At 48.9% G+C, this 20,671-nt stretch overlaps 1 protein-coding gene across 3 annotated transcripts in view; it reads left to right on the forward strand.

Moving 5' to 3' along the window:
• Cracdl (CRACD like) overlaps positions 1–20,671 on the forward strand; it is a 139,822-nt gene that overhangs the window by 114,655 nt on the left and 4,496 nt on the right. For all 3 annotated transcript variants that reach the window (XM_071601287.1, XM_071601286.1, XM_071601289.1), the window contains exon 7: positions 166–2,467. In XM_071601287.1, the coding sequence (XP_071457388.1) occupies positions 166–2,467 (2,302 nt within the window). The remainder of the gene's footprint in view (positions 1–165; positions 2,468–20,671) is intronic.

The raw sequence follows: 20,671 nt of genomic DNA on the forward strand, positions 1-20,671 counted from the left end.
GATAGAATAATAAGGAGAGATTAAGAAAAGACAGCTGTGTATGAATTTCAGCTCTGGAGATATACTGCTTTCTCAAAACCATTTTAGGCCTTAAAGAAAACAGTGAAGTCCTGGACTTCCAAATATCTGCTGCAGTGATGGTGTCTTCTCTCCTTTTTCTCCTAGCGGGCCCAGTCTGAATCCCTGTGCGATCTAATAGGCACCCCAGAAGAGGAAGAATATGATGAGAAGCTTTGGCCTCAAGTCAGCACAGAAGAGAACCCCAGCTCTGGACAATATGATCTGATGCTGCATAGAGACCCTGAGCCTCGGGGACTGGTCACCTTGCTGCCACCTGGGGGACCCCGCGCCAGACGTGCCCGCCTACAGCACTGCCCAGCACTCAGTGCTAGCGTTGAGGATGGGCTCTCCCCTGGGGATGATGTCTCAAGCTCCCTAGTGATCCCGGAAGTCATTGAGCCTGTGGCAGTCTCAGCCCCATGCTTGGAGTCCGGATCTCTGCCAGAAAGCTCCCTGCATCCTAGTTCTGACCATGAAATCCAGCGCAGTAAAATCCAGAAGAGGGGCAAAATCCAGGACAGTGAAATCCAGAAGATGGGGAAAATCCAGGACAGTGAAATCCAGAAGGACAGTGAGATCCAGAAGAGGGGTGACATCCAGAAAGACAGTGAAATCCAGAAGGGGGACAAAATCCAGAAGGACAGTGAAATCCAGAAGGGGGGCAAAATCCAGAAGGACAGTGAAATCCAGAAGAGGGGGGAAGTCCAGAAGGACAGTGAAATCCAGAAGGACAGTGAGATCCAGAAGAGGGGTGAAATACAGAAGGACGGTGAAATCCAGAAGAGGGGTGACATCCAGGAGGACAGTGAAATCCAGAAGAGGGGTGACATCCAGGAGGACAGTGAAATCCAGAAGAGGGGTGACATCCAGGAGGACAGTGAAATCCAGAAGGGGGGCAAAATCCAGAAGGACAGTGAAATCCAGGAGGACAGTGAAATCCAGAAGAGGGGTGACATCCAGGAGGACAGTGAAATCCAGAAGAGGGATGACATCCAAGAGGACAGCGAAATCCAGAAAAGGGATGAAATCCTGAAAGACAGTGAAATCCAGAAGATGGAAATCCAGGAGGAGAACAAAATCCAGGAGAGTGAAATCCAGAAAAACAGTGAAATCCAGGATATCGAAATCCAGGAAAGTGAAATCCAGAAGGTCAGTGAAGTCCAAAAGGAGCTACCCATCGCAGGCCCATGTCCCCTAGTCACGGGCACAGCTGAGGAGGAGGTGTGTGCTTCTGGAGAGATGGGAAGTCCACCAGCGCCCTGCGTCTCTGAGAGGAATGTGGCTCCTTCCCAGACTGTCACCACCACCATCACCTTGGAGACACCCTCGGATCCAGAGGGTCCAGGCCAAAGCGTGCAGGAGGAAGAGGGGCCCGCACTGGCAGTGCCAGGACCCAACGGAGCCGCGGGAGAGCCCCCCGCCCTGGCCCCCAGCCCTCCGATGCCCAAGAGCTGCCTGAAGCACAGGGCGGCGAGCGTGGGCCTGGCCGGGTCCCCGGTGCAGGGCGCAGGGCAGTCACCCCCGCGGGAGCGCAGCCCGGGTGCCCCGGACGCAGAGGCCCCGCGCCCAGCCCGCGCCAAGGCTGAGCGGGCGGAGCCCTCCCAGGGGGCCCCCGAGAGGGCAGCGCCGGGGCGGAAAAGCGGGAGAGGTGGCGGGGAGCTGCGCAGCGTGAAGAAGTTCTCGGTGTCCTCGAGCAGGGCGCGGTCACGGCCCAGCGCCGCCAGAGCCCCGGAGCCCGCCGGGGTCCCCGGTCCCCGCCTGCCGCTCCTGAGGAGCAGCGGCCTGGCCTGGAAGAGCGAGGCGGCGCTCGACGACCTCCAGGGGCTCCCTGAGCCCGTCATCGCAAAACCAGACCCTCCGAAGCCAGCAGAGTGCGACCCTCAGGACTCAGGGGACATTGTGGGCGGCCAGGCCCGGCCAAGCAGAAGCCCCCAGAATGCCAAGACCACTCCAAGCGGCGCAGAGGCCGGCCCCGCCGCGCAGGAGCCACCCCCAAGCGAGGACAGAAACCCCTTCCCCGTCAAGCTGCGCTCCACCTCCCTCTCTCTAAAGTACAGAGAGGGCCCTTCCCAGGAGGCAAAAGGCGTCAAGAGGCACAGTGCGGAGGTGCGGTTAGAGAGAGGACTGACTCTGCCCTCCAAAGACGAGCAGGGTCACACGGGGGCCACCCCGGCTCTTCGAGGTGCCAGGTCTCCCACTGGCCAAGGAAAGGGGAAGGCCCGGGCACCTGAGCAGCTCGGCTTCAAGCCACCACTACCCAGGAAGCCACTTCTGCAGAGCTTCACCCTCCCGTACTCCTCTGTGACCCCAGAGGCCAGTCCTGGAGAGCCAGAGAAAGTCACCCCACCTGTGGACTCCAGGAAGGAGAGTAGGATGGCGGAGAAGAAATCACAGCACAGGGGAGCAGGTAAGAGCCCCGGAGGGTGTTGGAGAATTAACAGTGGGAAATCCACATTGGTTGGAATTTCTTGGGGGATGGCCACAAAGTGTGTAAATACGGTAGGTACAAACCTTGATGCAAGGAAAACTGGAAAAAAGAATCACAATTGCTCTTAGTACCCCTGATGTTTGTGTTTGATTAAGAATTGGGCGGCAAGAGGTGTAGATCAGTGGTATAGCCCTTGCCTAAATTTTTTTTGCAAGGCCCTGGGTTCCATCCCCAGCATTGAAAACCAAACCAAAAAAAAAAAAAAAAAAAAGAAAAAGAAAAAAGAAAAAAAAAACACAAACAAAACCAGAAAACCTCTGAATAAGAGTTAGGAATAGAGAAGGACAGATACCAGGATTTTATGAGAATACAGAGAAGTCATATATGTGGATATAATAAGAGCAATGTAAAATGGATTCTTTCTTGGAGATGGTAGGATCCTCAGTGGTCCATCCTCCAAAAGTATCTCCTACTCTGTCTCAGATAACAGGCCCCAAATTCCAAGACATGTGCTCATTTTGATGTAGGTTCTCCCACGGTCTGAGCTACTGCTTGGCTATAAATGGAGCATTTCACTTCTCCACCAGTGAGAGCCCTGACCTTTTCCCCCCAAAGAAGAATTTCTTCCTGTTTTAGAATCAGGCCCTTGTGGCCTGGCCTCACATAGAAAATATCCTTTTCTTCTTTGTTTGTTTGTTTTTGGTACCAGGGATTAAACTTGAGGGCACTCAACCACTGAGCCACATCCCCAGCCCTTTTGTATTTTATTTAGAGACAGGGTCTCACTGAGTTGCTTAGTGCCTCACTTTTGCTGAGGCTGGCTTTGAACTTGGGATCCTCCTGCCTCAGCCTCATGAGCTGCTGGGATTACAGGCATATGCCACCACACCCAACCTGGAAAACACTCTTTTTATGATCGCACTCATAAGTCTTTGTGAAACATAACTTCTCTCAGAAGATCAAGGATCAGTATTTATTTTCTGTCGCAAAAGGGAGATCATGGTAAGATGAGAGCAACACATAAGAATCTTTAAAAGCAAATATCTTTTAAGATAAGAAAGGACAAAATAAATGACTTTTCTCTCTGTTTGACATTTGTCACATTTTATAATGTTTCTGATAAAATGAGAAATCTGTTGGACACAGATATATGCAGTGGAGCTAAATAATCATTCATTGCTGGTTTGTTTTATTAGTGGAAATCCATGTACCAGGAAGCAAAACTACACAATTGGTTCGTATGTGTATGATGGGGACCCTAGAGAGAAGCTTTCCATGGGAAATTCTATTTAACAATGTTTCTGGCTATTTTAAGTGGTACTAGAAGCCCAGGAATCCACTTAAGCACTACTTTAGGGGACAGAGAAGAAACAGAACTCAGTGGCTGTTTTTGGAGAATCCTGCACCCTAAAAGGAAGGTGCATGGCAGGGGGGAACCGTTAGCTCATACAAATTAACACAAATGCAAAAAACACTGTTTTCTGTGTCCCGGCTAGGAAGTTAGAGAAGATGTGAAGTCTAAAACACTGAGTTTCTAACTAAGGTGGCACCCCCAGATTCAAGGAATTCAAAGAACCCCCAGGTGTGAACTGGACCCTGAGCCCCATGGTTCAGCCATAATTTTTGTGTGCTGCTGCTCCATTACAGTAATCAGTGAGGAGCTTGGGGGAGACTCAAGTCACGCTGATGGCCCACTCTGCAGATCTCTAACACGTTATTAAAGTGAATGTAGGGTGAGTCAAAAAGCCATCTTAATGGCAGGGGGTGTTGCTCTGTGCGGGTGAAATCAATATCAGCACCATCCACCTCCAGGGCGAGGAACTGAAAATGCCTCTCAAGGGCTTGCCAAATGAATGGAACTTAAAAACAGGACATTCAGGGACACAGAACTGGAAAAGAAGCACCACAGGGCAGCACTTGGCTCCTTAATTAGGTATGACCTCCTCAGCCAAGGCTGCCAGGTCATCAGCACTATATAAAATGCTCGGGATAGTCTCAGTAGTGACACTTTTTGTGTTTTTTCTTTGACTTGTAAAATGCAATTCAGTATTTCTTTAAGGCTTTGCTTAAATAATAGAATTTTCTTGTCCATCTATGTTTATTAACATTCTCTAAGCCACAGAAGTAATCAAATGAATTCCAAAATGAAAGAAACTAGAATACTTTTATGGGCACAGGTAATGATTTTCATTTTAATGCAAAGAGAAGAAGAGAGGAATCACCCACATTCTGTTAGGAACCATCCTCCCTGGAGGCCATATTTGAGACATAAATCTCAGGATGAGCTGTGGGTGCTGCTGGTCCCACTCCAGACCTTGGGCTCCAGGGCCTGCCTCCTGCAGACCAGGGCAGAATCTCAGGCTCAGTTTCTGAAGCAGCCCCTACAACTTCCCCAGGCAGGATCTGTTTATGGTTTAATTCATTATTATTACTTCTTCCCTCATCGTCATCGCTCCCAAATTATAGCAGCTGGAGGCAATTTGATTCATACAAAACATATAGATAATAAAAGTTTTAATAACAGTGTTCATCTGTTTTCCAGGAAGACCTAATTATTGCTGTTTATTATCTTGTGATGTCAGGTACTTCGCCCACAGCTCCTGGGGCTGCCATCTCCCCAGTGCCCCCTCCAGGGCATGGGCCATAAAGTTAGATTATTGAAGTGTCCCCAGATAGGTACACAGTTCTGCCTTGGGCACTCCAGCAGCTGTGGCTCTAGCACTCCTGTTCATCTTTGTCCTCTTCCTCCTCCTCTTCCTCCTCCTCTCCCTCCTCCTTCTCCTCTCCCTCCTCCTCTCCCTCCTCCTTCTCCTCTCCCTCCTCCTCTCCCTCCTCCTCCTCTCCCTCCTCTTCCTCTCCCTCCTCCTTCTCCTCTCCCTCCTCCTCCCCCTCCCCCTCCTCCTCCTCCCCCTCCTCCTCTCCCTCCTCCTCCTCTTCCTCCTCCTCTTCCTCCTCCTCCTCCTCCTTCTTCTCCTCCTTCTCCTCCTCCTCCTCCTCTTCCTCCTCTTCCTCCTCCTCCTCCTCTTCTTCCTCTTTTCCACATCTTGTGTTCCCTTCTTTGAAGGAATGGAGAAACCCTGTAGGGCAGAAGGGGGGAAGAACACAATGACTGTTTTAATAAACATGAAGCCTGGTTTGCCAAAGGTGCTGATCTGCACAGGGACACCTTGAGTGGTGACTACAAGCCAGGTACTGGGTTTGTGCTCAACAGAGAATACTTGTTTGTAGGCCTGGTTCACAATTTGCTCATCTACATTTTGAGGAAAATGGCTCAGGGTTATCAGCCTTGTTCATTTATGCAGGATATTAAGCATCCTTCTGTTGGACCTATTACAGATCAGGAAGCAGCTTTCTACACACAGGATAAGAACAGAGGAGTTTTAGGCTTGTGTGGAAAACTTGTAACACACACACACAAAAAAAAAATGTATAGGAAAGAAGAATCACTCTGAAGTCTACTCTTCAGATGTCACCTGTCTGCCTTGCCTTCTTATCTTTGTCTGGGTGTGGAGCATGAGGTTAATTTTGCATATTTTGTAGTCACATGTTGGTGTTTTGGAAGGTAGCTCAACACATTGCCATTCTCTCCTGGGACCTTATTTGATAACCAGCAGTGACCTCCAAGCTGAGCTCCAGTCCACTGTTGTAATGTACCCCAGTCCTAGACCCTTTTTAAGAGTCTGATCCTCATTCATTCATGAATTCATTATTTCAGCAAATATTTAGTTTACTCCTGCTACACACAAGCAGTGTCACACAAGCAGTGTGCTCTCCCCCAAAGAGAAAAAACATGAGCATCTTACCTTTAGGAGGCTCCTTCAGGAGGCATCCGCTGGATGCAATAGCAGAGTATAGAGATACCCATCTTGTCTTTGGATGTCAAGGACCTTTTCTAGAAAAAAATGGGCTCAAAGAAACTGTCACCCTTCTCTAAGGACAAAGTTATTTCAGTTATAGTTAAACTCATTTGAGGTTTGAACCCAGGGGTCTTAAACCACTGAACTACATCCCTAGCCCTTTTCAGTTTTTATCTTGAGACATGGTCTCATTAAGTTGCTTAGAGTCTCAGTAAGTTGCTGAGGGAGGCCTAGAACTTGCAATCCTCCTGCCTCACCCTCCTAAGTCACTAGGATTACAGGTGTGCACCACCATGCCCCGTGTAGTCAAGTTCATTTGGATAGGGGTGTGTGTGTGTGTGTGTGTGTGTGTGTGTGTGTGCCTGTGTGCCTGTGCCTCCTTCTCAAAATGCATCCATGTCTCTTGAATTTTAAAATAAAACATGAAACCTATCCTCTCAAAATTTTAAGTGTACAATACAGTATCATTGACTATAGGTACAATGTTGTATAGCAAACCTCTAGAATTTATTCGTCTCACATAACTGAAATTTGACATATGTAATTAGTATTAATTTCCCATTTCCTTCACCCCCAGATGCTGGGAACCACTATTCTGTGTTTTGACTCTATGAGTTTGACTATTTTAGATTCTACATATGAGTGTGAGCATGTGGTATGTATCTTTCTGTGGCCTTTTTCGCTTAGTATAGTGCCTCCAGGGTTCATCTATGTTGTTGCATATGGAAGAATTTCCTTCCTCTTTGAGGCTGAATAATAGTCCATTGAATGTACGTACCACTTCTATTTATCCATTTATCCTCTCTTCTAAAGGACAACATTAGGGAGTAAAACTACTGATCCCTAGACATTAAAATGATAGAAAGTGGGTACTATGAGTAATTCTATGCACATAAATTCAGTCAGTGAGAAGAAAAATGGCCAATTCCTTGAAAGACACAAACTATCAAACTTGCAAAGAAGAAATAGATATCCTAAATAGTCCCATATCTGTTAAAGAAATCAAATCTTTATTTAAAAACTTTCCAGAATAGAAAACTGAAGGCCCAGTTTTACTGTTGATTTCTACCAAACATTTGAGGAATAAATAATACCAATTATATAAAATCTCATGCAGAAATAAAGAAGAGGAAGCAAACACTTCTCAATTTGTTTTGTGAGGCTGATACCAAAATTAAAGACAGTACAGAATACTGTGGACCCATATCCCTCATTGATTTAGATGAAACAAGTCTTTAAAAAATATTATCAAACTGTTTATTCTAACCACATGTGTCAGGAGCATATGAACATCCAAAGGCAAAATTATGAGCCTTGATATAAATCTCACATTATACACAATAATTAATTCAAAGGGGTCATGGCCCTTAACTGCAAAATGAAAACTATGAAACTTTGAAGAAAAAAATAGGAGAAAATCTTGGGGGCCAGGCAAAGAGTTCTTAGATTTGCATGATCTATAAAAGGAAATGTGATAAATTTGACTTAATAAAATTAAAAACATTGTTTAGAAAAAACCTTGTTAAGGAAATAAAAAGATGATCTGTACACTACAACAAATATATGCAGATCACACATCTAGTAAAAGACTACTATCTAGAATACATAAAGTATTCTCAAACTCAACAGTAATAAAAACAAACCAATTAGAAAATGGGCAAAAATAATGAATATCTACCAGAGAAGATATGCATATGTCAGGTAAGCACATGAGAAGGTGTTCAGCTCCATTAGCCATTAGGGAAACACAAAACCTTAATCATTAAGTTATTAAAATAGCCAAAACAAAAAATATCAATATACCATGTGCCAGGGAGGATGTGGAATGGCACTCATTCTGTTACAGTGCATTTCTTTATGTATTGATGATGAGAGTAGAAAATGGTACAGTACATTGGAAAACAATTTGACATCTTCTTTGACACACTTGCCTTGTGACCCAGCAATCCCACCTCTAAGTGTTTATCCTAGCTAAATGAAAAACTCAGTTCCAAAAAAGACATAGGTGAGTGTTTATTACAGCATTTTTCATAATCACCAGAAACTAGCAATAACCCAAATATTGTTCAGCTGGTGAATGAATAAGCAGTGATACATCTGTGCAATGGAATACTATTCAGCAAGAAAAAAGAAATGAACTCTTGATAATGCACAACAACATGCATGAATGCTAACTGTAAATGGAGTCAGTTGCAAAAGATTATAAGCTGAATTAGTCCATTTACATGCAGTCTGGAAGAGGCAAAAATACAGAGGTAGAGAAGAGATCAGTAATTGCCAGGGGCTGGAGGTAAAGACAAGATTTTTTTCTACAAAGATGAAGGACAGGGACTGGGGTCGTGGTTCAGTGGTAGAGCACTTGCCTCACGTGTGTGAGGCACTAGGTTCGATTCTCAGCACAGCATATAAATAAATAAATAAGATAAAGGTCCATCAACAACTAAAAAAAAAAATTTTTAAAAAGATGAAGGACAGGAACATTCTCCAGGATATTGGCACTACCCCGTCCAATTCATGATGGCTGTTACAAGAATCTAAGCATGTGTTGTTAAAACTCAGAACTTCACAACAAAGAAAGTGAATTTTACTGTGTGTAAATTTTAAAATACACAAAAAAGAGATAGTGACCTCCTCTTTACCCCTTTGTAAACTTCCGCAGTCTCCTCAGAGGGAACTGCCACTAACAACCAATATAGACACACGAACCCTCCATTGTTGATCACAAAACACGGTACAGACACTTCTGATATTTCCATTGCATGATGAAGCGAGATGTTCCTTCAGATTGGAGTGAGTGGCCTTGAGCTCATTCTTTGAAGCATCACCTGAGCAGTCACCGCATTCCTTGAGCCAGTCCCCTCCCGACAGGGCGCTGCTCTTGCTTTGAGTTCTGCCCTCTTGTCCACAGTGCTGTGCTTGTCATTTTGTCCATCCCTAGCACCCTCAGTTCTCTGGGATCTATTCCTGAGTGGATTCTCTAGATCACAGGGCATTTGCACGTCTAGTAGGCAACTTCAAATCGCCCTCCATAAGGGCCATACTGTTTCAAGCTTCTTCCTGCCCTGCAGAGACTATCTCCTCTCATCATCACTGGGCAGGGCCAGTCTCTCCCCCAACAGCTGACCTGGTGGAAGAAAAATGTCAGTCATGTTGTACACCCTGGGTAGCAAGTTCCTAGTGGGAAGTGCCTTTACCCTCCCTGCATTCCTGTCCCCATACCAGCCCTCCTCTCCTTGAATCTGACCTCCTTCCAACTCGCTTCTCACTCTCTCTTCGGTGTCATGGATCTAACTGAAACCCGAGTTCTCCACTTCTGCTGCAGGTCCCTGCAGCTGAGAACCCTGTTGCAGCTCCTAATGGTGGGCTGTGCCCTCTAGGGTTGCCGCAGACCCCAGCAGACACTTTCAAATTTCTTCTTTCTGCATCTTCTCCTGCAAATTCAATGAATGGAATCCACAGTTGGGGATGAGTGAGGGTAAGAGCAGCATTTATTCAAGGGTGAACAGAAACAATTCTGCAGGCGAGAGGGGACCTGAGAGGGGACCCGAGAGGGGACTGGAAAGGGGTTGCCGCTTGAGCCTGCTAGTCCAGGGGTCTACGTGGCGTTTGGATGGGTGCTCTAGGTCCAGATTCATGCAGTCAGGGTTTGGGAAAGTACTAACGCTGTTGGTGAACCCTCAAGTCTGGACTTCGTCCAGGTCTGTCCCACTCTGTTTTCTTGCTGCTCACTGAAATCCCAGTTTCCCGGGAGGTTGAAGTTGGTGGGTCATGGGTGCCGGGGTCTTCCAGGCTGCTGTGCTGTGTGGAGCAGGCGTCCACACTGGGCCTAGGCCAAGCCGCAGTGGGGTGACAGGTGGTGTACTCTGGCTGGCCTCGGCCCTGGCTTACTGTGCCTCAGGCCCGCTCTGGCATGGAGGGGTCTGCATAGCTGTGATCTCTGCAGATGCACAGTGCCCAGAACACCTGCTTGGGCTTGGCTAGGGACAGCACCAAGTAGTTGTCCATGAGACTGGGCTTCTACTGTGCTCTTGCCCGCTCAGGACATCGCTTTACCATTATGCTCTGGGGATGTGGGCTTGGCTTCATAACTGTGGAGCTTCCTCTTTAAAAACTCTGCCTCCCCGTCACAGAGCAAAGTTCAAACTTCTTGGTAAGCTACTTAAGGCCTTTTAGATTCTGCCCACTCAGTAATTATTTTGTTTGTTTTTTATTTGGGGGTTTCTTTTGGGGAAGGGGATACCAGGGATTGAACACAGGAGTGCTTAACCACTGAGCCACATCCCCAGCCCTTTTTTTATTTTTTATTTAAAGACAGGGCCTTGCTAAGTTGCTTAGGGCCTTGCTAAGTTGCTGCGGCTGGCTTTGAACTTGCAATCCTCCTGTCTCAGCCTCCTGAGCTACTGGGATTACAGGCAGCGTGTGCCACCACGCCTGCTGACCAGTCAAAATTCTACTGTTCTAAGCTCTTGCCCTCCCCCTCACTCCCTGACTCTCCCCTAGCTTCACGCCTACCCCCAGCTACCGACCTCTGCCACATGGACCACATTTCAGCTCACCCCCAACTCAACTTCTTAGGAATATCTGGGTTTTTTTCCCCTCTGTTGAACACCCTGCCCAGGGTTCCTGTCCTGCAGTGGGGGTCCTCAGGCCACGGGTGCATGACCAGTGCAGGGATGAGAGAGCAAAGCAAGGCAGGAGCTACAGGTGAGACTGAGGACTTGGATCTGGAGGTTTGACTCAGCTATACCCCTCAGGGGCTGGGGGACCCCCAAGCAAATTGAGTTTCTCAACTTCTAAGCCTGAATTTCCTCCTTTGGAAAGTGAGGCTATTAATAATAAGGGAACATAGGACAGCAAGAGCATTTTAACTGAAACATGTGGCAGTTCCATATAGTACCGTCATGCTTTCCTAAGGATGTACCCAAGTGTCCCTATCTCAGCTGCAAAGAACACAGTCTGACTGGGATTCTCCCCATCCTGGTTGTGCTTAAGGTGCCAGTGCATAGGCAGAGCTTGATAGACCCAGAGAATGTGTTGAAGGTCAGTGGCAAGTCAGGAGCCCACCCACCCCAGGAAGGGTGGGGGGTTTGAAACTTCCTTGGAGAGCACAGCTGTAGTTCTGTGAGCCCCTAGGTCAGGAGGCATGGACTAGGGGAACCTCCCTCACCCAGAGTCTCCACAGAGGGCTCCCATGAAACTTCTTGGATAACTGGACAAATGTACCCTTCAATTTGGGCACATGGAGGATTGGTACTGGACTCATGGCTATGGGCCAGACAGGGGTACCTCATGACCCATCTTCTCCCAGAGCCCTGCCTGATGGGCTACCTAGAGGGCAGGGGGACACTGGGGAGCAGAGTCATAGCCAGAAGGACCCAGCCATGGACAGGAACCTTCCAGAGTCAGTTTTGGACATCAGTCAAGCCTGACCAGAACAAAACCCATTGAGAGAGTGGCAGGTGCCAATCACAGGACAGCCCTGACTGTCCTCCCAACTGATTCTCAGTATTGAGAAAGGAACCCCGGCTCAGACACCACGCGTTCAAGAGACAGGAGACGTCACCTGACTGGGCTCGGAGGCCATGAGTTCTCATTACTGATCACAACCAAAGTGACTTCAGTGACTGCTGGGACCTGAGAAGGACTGGGAAGATTCTGGGACTCAAGTTTCCATCTGGGGCAGAGAACATCAGGGTGGAGCGTGTTTTTGCTCTGTCTGGAACCTGCAGATGCAGCCCACCCCCAGGGGGCGGAGGGGCAGTGGCCCCCACTTCAGAGGGGCTACTTCGGCACTTTTTCCAGGGTGGTCATTAACCCTGGGGGGGAGTGATGCCCCTTGTGGACTTGACCCCAAGGTCAGGGGAGGAGGAGGGGGGAAGAGGAGAAAGCAGTGTTGTTGTGACAAGTGGGCAGCTGTCCCAGGCCTCTTGGAGGAGGGCTGAGGACAGAGGGGCCCGAAAGCCAGAGAAAGTGGCAAGAAGTGAAGCCAGAGGTGGTGACTGTGTGGGCACCCACCCTGCACAGCCCTGGGAGTAAACGTCCTGGGGGCCGTACACAAGCAGAGCCTGCAGAGGGGAGTCATCTGTCAGCTCCTTTCTCAGGAAGTGGGCCATATGGCTAGCTGGACACTCTGTCTCAGCCACAAAGGAAACACCCCGGGCTTGCCCTTGAAGGTTCCCAGGAGGGAACATCTGCCCAGTGGCAAGGAGGTTGGCAGTTGGCAATGCTGGCTGCAGAAATCAGGGTCACCTGGGAGCTCACCCCCAGAGGCTGATGGACTGGTCCAAGGGACTACCAGACAAGGCTGTTTTTAAAGGGTCCCGGGTGGTTTTAATGAGTGACCAGTGTTGAGATCCCCTCTTCTAGGGCATTCCTCAAACTAGAAAGTGCTTAAAAATCTGATTAAGTTGCTATTTCTGATTCATCATTTATGCATGATAACAGCCCTGCTGGTCTGAGGACCCCACTTTGAGTGGCCAGGATCCAGAAGTGTGGTATCCACCATGGAGCCACTTGCTACTAGTGTCCATTAGGCTGTTCAAATGTAAATTCAAATTAAATTAAAAATTCACTTCCTTAGTCACACCAGCCACATTTCCAGGGCTCAGGAGCCACGTACGACTAGGCAATAGCACATAAAAACATTTCCATTGTCACAGAAAGTTCTCTTGGATAGTGCCAATGTAGACAGTGTGTTATTTGGGGACTGTCATTAGCAAATAGCATCTTTCTGAGATCCTGCAAGGACATTGCTCTTCTCAAAAATGTCTTGGGAGACAGGTGCAGTGGCACACACCTGTAATCCCAGCAGCTCAGGAGGCTGAAGCAGGAAAATCGCAAGTTCAAAGCCAGCCTCAGCAACTTAGGTGCTCAGCAACTTAGCAAGACCCTGTCTCTAAATAAAAAAATAAAAGAGACTGGGGATGTGGCTCAGTGGCTAAGTGTCCCTGGGTTCAATTCCTGGTACAAAAAAAAAAGTCTTGGGCATTCAAGCACCATTAATTTTACCTCTCTGTCTGTATATCTGATCAGCTTCCCAGAGTCAGATTTACCCACCACTTACACATTCTGTAAATGAGTAAATAATGACACTGGTAATTAACATATACTAAGTGTTTTCTAGGTACCAAGTATCGTGTTAAATGCTTTATATATTAATTTCCAACAGTAATCTTATTTAATGAGCAGGAAATCTGAAGTATGGAAGAAGGAACGTGCCCAGGACACATAGCTAGAAAACTGTGTGGGAGAGTTTGGGGCCACAAGGGGTGGGCTCTGTGGCTCCTGCTCTCTTAAGCTGTGCTGCAGTGGTTCTCAGCTGGGAATGATTTTGTCCTTCAGGGGACGTTTGGCGGTACTTGGAGACAGATTTGATTATCACAATGAGAGAGAGGAGGGGGTGGGGGTTGCCAGCATTTGGTGGGTAGAGATGCTGAACATTCTCCAATGCACAGGACAGTGCCCCAGGACACAAAGCTGCCTAGCCCAGTGTCAGTGGCACCACGGTCAAGTAAGGGACTCTGTTTGCCACTCATGAGTAAGTTATGTGGGGAGGGAGTCGGTGCATAGGAATGTGTGGTCACATCCCTTCATGTGCCATATATATACTGTGTGCTGCAGAGAAGGAAAATCAGGTCAGGTCCTCATGGCCAAGCTTTGTCACATACTGGCCATGTGACCACTTATGACCATTTGGGTCACTTTCTTCTGAGAGATGAAACTGACCCAGTGTCCTTGCATTTGGAGGAGGGTTGTGATGTCATCATGAGTAAGATTCTGCTCTGAAAATAGAGCATTGTTTTGGAAGGGAGAACCCACCCCCTACATGCCTAGGGCTTGGGGACAGAGGGCCCAGGTGTCCAATAGAGGAGGAGAAATCTGAGCTTGGTAGATAAGGACCATCCCTAGATGGCTGTTCCCTCTTGGCCTCCAGACAATTCTCATGGAATTCCAGCTGTTGGAGAGATCCTCAGGTGGGCAGGGAGGGCCAAGGAACCCCAGGGGAGGCGTCTGTGTACATTCCAGTTGCAGGATGAGAGTGCCTTGCGGCAGGATGGTTTCCCCCGCTTTTCATCATTCATCTGCTGGACCCCAGAGGTGCCTTTCCTGCCTCACATCTCCTAAGGCCCCAGTCAGATCACCTGGCAGGGAATGGCGACCACCTGTCTCTGGGCTCAGAGATGGACCTGGCTCACTGCCTTCTGCTGAGAGGCTGGCTTTAAATGCACAGAGAGTGACCCTTGAGAAAATATGCTTTCAGTCCAGCTCCTCCGTTTACCACTTGTTCCTGGGGACATGGGGATTGGGCTTGGCCACTCTGGGGTGTCAGCCAGCCTTGCCATGCCGAGCACTGGGTAGCTGCCCCTGGAGTCAGGAAAAGAACCTGGCAAAGCATCTGCCCTTGGGGTGCCCCCAGTGAGCAGGCCTGCACGTGGGTGACCAGCTTCCAGGACTCGCCCGACACATCCAGATCCAGAAGTGATTCCCACGATGGTTTTTCTTCACAAATGCCTTCTCGATGGATTTCACCTGTGGGCAGCAGAGCCCGGAAACAGTTTGGACTAGAACAATGAACAAGGCCAACCCCAGGCCCCATTTGGAAGAAGACTCGCAGAAAGTCCTCCTATGGACCGTGAGCAAACCCTGGCCCTGGGGCAAGGGCTGACCACTCTACCATGGTGAATATGTCCTTCTCGTGCTGCCCTGAGAGACCTTCCAACTCCCTTGACCTCACTGGGGCCAGTGAGTTACAAACCACGACATGCTGCCTGTGGCACCGTGTTAGGTGGAGCTTCGCAGAGACTGTCCATGGCCCGAGGACTCGTCCTGGCCTTCACCAGCTCTCACCTCTCAGGATATGAACACCTGCCCTGACCATTGAAAGCAACGGTGGCTCTTTTCTTCATTCTGCTGTGTGAGTTTGAAGACCGTGCGTGGGGGGTATGGAGGTCAGGGAGGGTGGGTTTCTGAATCTTGGGGAAGCAGAAGAGTCAAGCAAGGAGCCCCCTGCCTGTGCCTCCTGACCTGGGAGGAGGGAACCGGAGAGGCACAGTTTGGCCCTTGAGTGCAAAGCTGGGAAAGAGGCTGCAGACATGGATGCGGTGACTGTCCTCTTGAGAGCTCCATTTTGCTACGAGGCGGTGTAGTGGGTTTGTGTGGAGAAGCAAATCCCCTGCCCTTGCTGGTCTGTGGAGTCTCCTTTAGGACTGGAAATGGAAGCAGGAGGAGGGAGATGGCCTGGACAAGGGGCAGAGACCCCAGGGTGCACTTGAGACCCGGGGGAAATGAAGGGTCTGTTGACAAGGCAGAGGGCGCCCCTTGTCATCCCTCAGTGTTCTTTGGCACCTAGTCTCCTTGCAGGGTAGAGCAGCTCTGGGCTGCAGAGACGCCTCTGGGTGTGTGGACAGCAGCTGACTCCAAGCCCCTCGTGTGTCCTGACCACCTTAGAGTCGTTTTTCATTGTTGGTTGAGATTCACTTTGTATTGATGGATAATGTACTTACCCAGAGGTACACAGATCCAGAAGTGATCACACAGGCAGCTGAAGGGATTTTAGGGTGAGGTTCCTGGGATCCTCTGGTCACCCTGTCCACCTACCAGTACGTCACACAGTTATAAGTGTGTTTCAGTTCCAAGACGCCTAATTTAAGATGCACTGCTGATCGTTGACATTGAACTTGGGGCACATCACAGCTATTTTGCCCTTCGGAACTCTAAACAGCACTATACTCGGGGCCACTTCAAACAGTGAAAATGCTTCCAAAGCCATCAGAAGGCTCCTCCCATGGAAAAACCAATGTCCAAGAGAGGAGTGTTGGGGAGAAAGAATGGCTTCCCTCAGTGCCAAGGAATGGAGAAGTGGGAGCCCCTGCTCACAGGTCAGCCTCTCAACTGAGGGGCAGAGAGGTCAGGATAGGAATGTGAGGCAAAGGGAGAGACTAAAAAGAGGGAGGAGTATCCTGTCTTTTCTGGGGATGGGCAGAGATCTTCCAGGAACTTGGCTGCCATTTCTTTGCACTACTTTTGTGGTCTGGTGTTTCCGATCATGGTAGCTGGTAGGCGTCCTAGCTTTGAGGGTGGGAAGCAATTCAGCAAGTCTGGGTCAAGTTAACCCCATGTGATTAGCTTGGACTAAACATTTCTCAGATGATCAGCATGTCTACATGCACTGCTGAGGAGAATCTGACCCAGAGGTTAAAGCAACAAAGCAGACAGACAGACAGACAGAAGGCAGACAGAGATGCCAAGCATTTCTATTCCATTTCAGTCGCCCGTTGGACTTCTGCAGGACCCCGTGAAAGCCAGTGTTTTCGGCAGAAGCAGTCTTCAGGTCCCTGAAGAGTAACCTAGGCCACCCTTATCACCATGACCCACATGTCAGAGATGTTATCTACAGCAGAGATGGGGGGGGGACCTATAATGAATTGCCCCACTGTGTGTGGCCTCCAAAATTGGTGATTTTTAAAATCAACGAAGAGCAAGTGAAACCAGAAGGTTTATTTAAGTTTTTCCTCAGTAACAATTCCCCTCTTGTCTTGCTTCATTCTTCAGTCTTGAGGGATTTGGGGTCTATTAGAGGTCATTCGGGAGGCCATCTTGGACCCCACAGGTTTTAGCTGATCTAGTCACAAGGCGCTCCTCATCCATCAACATCCTGTCCTTGGGGCGAAACAGAATTAGAGGTTGAGCAATAACTCAGGAGTTATTGAGTTTCGTCAGGCTGTGTGGCAGTTATACCGAGTGACGAGAACACCAAGCAAAAGCCCCCCAAATGTGCCTTTTAGGCCACAGAGAGGACACTTATGTACAATATAGAGCTAAAACGAAGACAGAGTGCGCTCCTGTTCAGCCTCAGCTGGGCAGGGCCACATCAGGCGAGTCACCAGCCATTATCTACGAGTGGCCACATCACGTGAGTGTTGGCTAGAGGTTCCAAACACACTTGAGCAAGTCTGTGAATTTTCAGTGAGACTCGGAGAACTATTAGGATTGCCTGTTGAACATGAAAAAGAAGGAGCGGTGATAAGTTTAATTGGGAAGCGGAGCTGGTGGGTCATAGCCCTGGCTCCCATCACTGGATGTGGGAGCTTGCTCTATGAGAAACTCCTGCTCGCCCCCCAAATGCCCACGGTTTGGAGAGTGAGCTTCAGGCGAGCAGTGCAAGCCCAAGGTAAGATGGCACAGTTTGGCACGTGCACAGAACTGATGAAGAGCCGCTGTAGACTTTGCCGGTGGGTATTGATCAGTCTGTCTAATCCAGGACAGATGATAGATCAATAAATGCTTTTAAAACCAAAAAAAAAAAAAAAAAAAAAAAAACAAGTGGAAGCTCTTCAAGAAGGAAGCCTGAAATGTGGGTGAGGCCAGGAGTGTCCCCAGGGCCCACGACTGCTCCAGGGGTCCTCTTGGAATCTGTCTGCACATCCCATTCCCACCATGTCAACAGGCCTGTGACTGAGGACCTAGAGGGCAGACAAGGACAGGACCAAACTCTGCCTCTCAAAGCACCGGGTCTTGGTCCACTCCTCTGGCTCCAGCTACTTATGAGAAAAGATGATGACGCCTTCACTTGAGATTGGAAGTCTTAATGGATCCATTCTGGCCTCTTCCATAGACAGTGTTAAAATCCTGGGAATGAGCTGCGCCATATGCATTTTTAAGATGGTGGCCAAGCAGAGAAAGGTTGGTAAGTCTTCACACGGCTCCCTTGAGTTGATGCCTCATGGGAAACATTTTTTGTCTCCCTTTGTTATACTCTTATCTACTTTCTCAATTTGTACAATGTGCACATGTACTTTGCTAAATGAGGCGCAGGAATCTGGCCATCCTGCTGGGTTACCCTAGGGCCAAAGGGCAAGGAACCACAGGGTTTTACATCTGAGGGCTCACTGACTCTCACTCAGAGGACAATTCATGGCAGCTGCCAGCTTCCAGACTCACCTGTGACCCAGGTGTCAGACAGGGCGTGATCCAGAGCACCATCCTGGCCCCAGGTGGGCACTCTAGAAGTCTTAATGAAATCAGACCTTAAGGCTCAATTTTAACAGGCATCCCCCAAAAGGGTTGGGGAGGATAACTATCACCATTCAGTGAGTCATTATTAAGTGATGAAATGCACTGGTCCCAGGTAGGGGTGGTTGAACATCCTTAGAAATGGCTTAACATTGAGGATTTGGGGAATGGTCCATTTTACGTCTTCATGAACATTGATTGCTCCGTCACGATGTGGTCTGGGTCATGATGCTGGCTCTGGACACTGGTACTAGAGTCTTGTGAGAGGAGGAATCTGAAGAGTGACACATGGGTGTGTCTCCTGGGATTATGGGTGAAAACCAGGCTACCATCTTGAGCAGCATGTTACTGCATCAGATCCCACCAGAGTCACCACAACTTACAGCACAGAGGACCCGATGGCTGTCCTAGAGATGGCTCTCCAGGGCGCACTGGTGTGCGCGGGGCCAGGCTTCTCCATGACATGGCAGGGTAGCCTTCAGACCCTGCTGGCACTCACTTGCTGTCTGGCCCATGCTGGGCACAGTGGATGCAGAGATGACCAGAATGAGGCCCCTCCCTTCACGAGGTTTGCAGGCAGACCAGCACCACGCCTGCTGGAACCACTGAATCCTTAGGTATCAGAGGGCCAGCCAGGCTGCCAGACACAGCAAGGAGCTGGGGTACAACCAAGCACCCTGTGGGTTCTTATCAGCACAGGGAACAAGGGCTCCTAAGTCTTACTCTTGGGACTGGAGTAGGATTTGACCAAAGTCTACATCCTTCCTCTGTAGGAGAAATAATAACACCAGAAATAAAAGTAACAACAGCAGAGGTTGTGGGGACAGCGAAGGCCCAGAGCAGACCCAGGTGTCAGGAGCCATGCCAACTGCTTTCCAGGAAGACCTCATGGAATCTTCCAGCAAGGCTGGGAGGTGTAGAGGGTGGGCTGTCTCATGGAATGATATGACCTCCATGCTAGGAGGTGTTGATTCTGCTATTTTCCTCACTAGACACTGAAACCGTGTCTCAGAGGGATTCTTGAATTAGCCTAAGAGCATGTTGCTAACCTGAGGCCTTTAAACGCAGCCGTCTAGCCCCTGGGGCAGGTCATTAGCTGCTTGGTTGCCCTGGCCCCAGGGAAGGAACAGTCCTCATTAGCAGAGCCACTGATCCCAAGCCTGAGGACAGGCTCTCTTGGAAATGAGTGCTTACATATTATACTCTTCAAGAAGAAATCCTAGAGGTAGGGGAGACTGTCCAAAGAGGGAAGGAATTTGGAGAAGAGCAAACTGACCAACTGCTCTTTTGACAAATCTTATCCTAAATAACAACAGGAAAGCATTTTCCTCTTTTCAAACGTTGTTTCCCTGTGACGTGCATCGCCTGGAGTGAGCCTTGGCCATACAGTAGCTTTCTGCACCTCCAGCTCTTGCCTTCCAGAGGTGTCGGTCCACTGTGTTCTAAGACCTGATTGGTGCCTTCCTTCCCTTTGGGGTAGCTGTGAGGGAGACTCTGTCTCTAAGGGCCTCAGCAAAGGGGATCACACAGATCCAGACTTGAAATTGCGGCTCCCTGGTCTGAGAAATGTTCTTGGGATGTTGGTTGCCAACCCCAGCACTCTTGACAGCTTAAACGCCTTGTCACTTGCAGAGGAGAAATTGAGATGTCAGAGGACTTTCGCCAAATCCCCGGGAGATTAAGGCTGTCTGTGTATTGAAGCAGGAAAAGGTAAACAAAGGGATATTTTCAACTGATTTTATCTGACACATCTACATTGTCTAGGATTAAGGACATTCTGAGTGTGTGCAATCTCAGAAGCGACCTTGACCTTGAATGTTCATGCTTCACAGCTGTCACATCATCATAAGGCCTTGGACCCCTGAAGCCTGCCTTATGCTGCACAGCACCTGTGCCTTCATTCCCTTCTCCAGCCCTCCTGGGGTGGACAGTATGCCCCAGACCCCACAGCTCCTGCCCCTAGCTGGGTGCCAATGGCAGGGAGCTGGGGGGTGCAGGCCACAAGAGCCACCTAGATGTACCACAGAGCAGAATGCCTCATCACCTGGCTCTGCTTGTGCTCACCTGGGACAGGTGAGCTTCTGTGAGACTCAGCATTGTAGAAAACGTCTACCCCGTTATCCTCCTCTCAGCTCACCTTAGGTGGTGGCTTTTCTCTGTCCCTCTTGGTGTGCTGCTTCCCCCTGCCCAGGAGCTTGGCCCGGGACAGTCCCCATAAAAGGATCTGGAGGGAATCAGGGCCCCTCTGATCTGTCTGCCTTCCTGACAAGGAAGAAGGTGGGAAAGAAGAAAATATGGAATGTAAGGAAAGGAT

Source organism: Marmota flaviventris, chromosome 14, assembly GCF_047511675.1.
Source record: "Marmota flaviventris isolate mMarFla1 chromosome 14, mMarFla1.hap1, whole genome shotgun sequence".
NCBI lineage: Eukaryota > Metazoa > Chordata > Mammalia > Rodentia > Sciuridae > Marmota > Marmota flaviventris.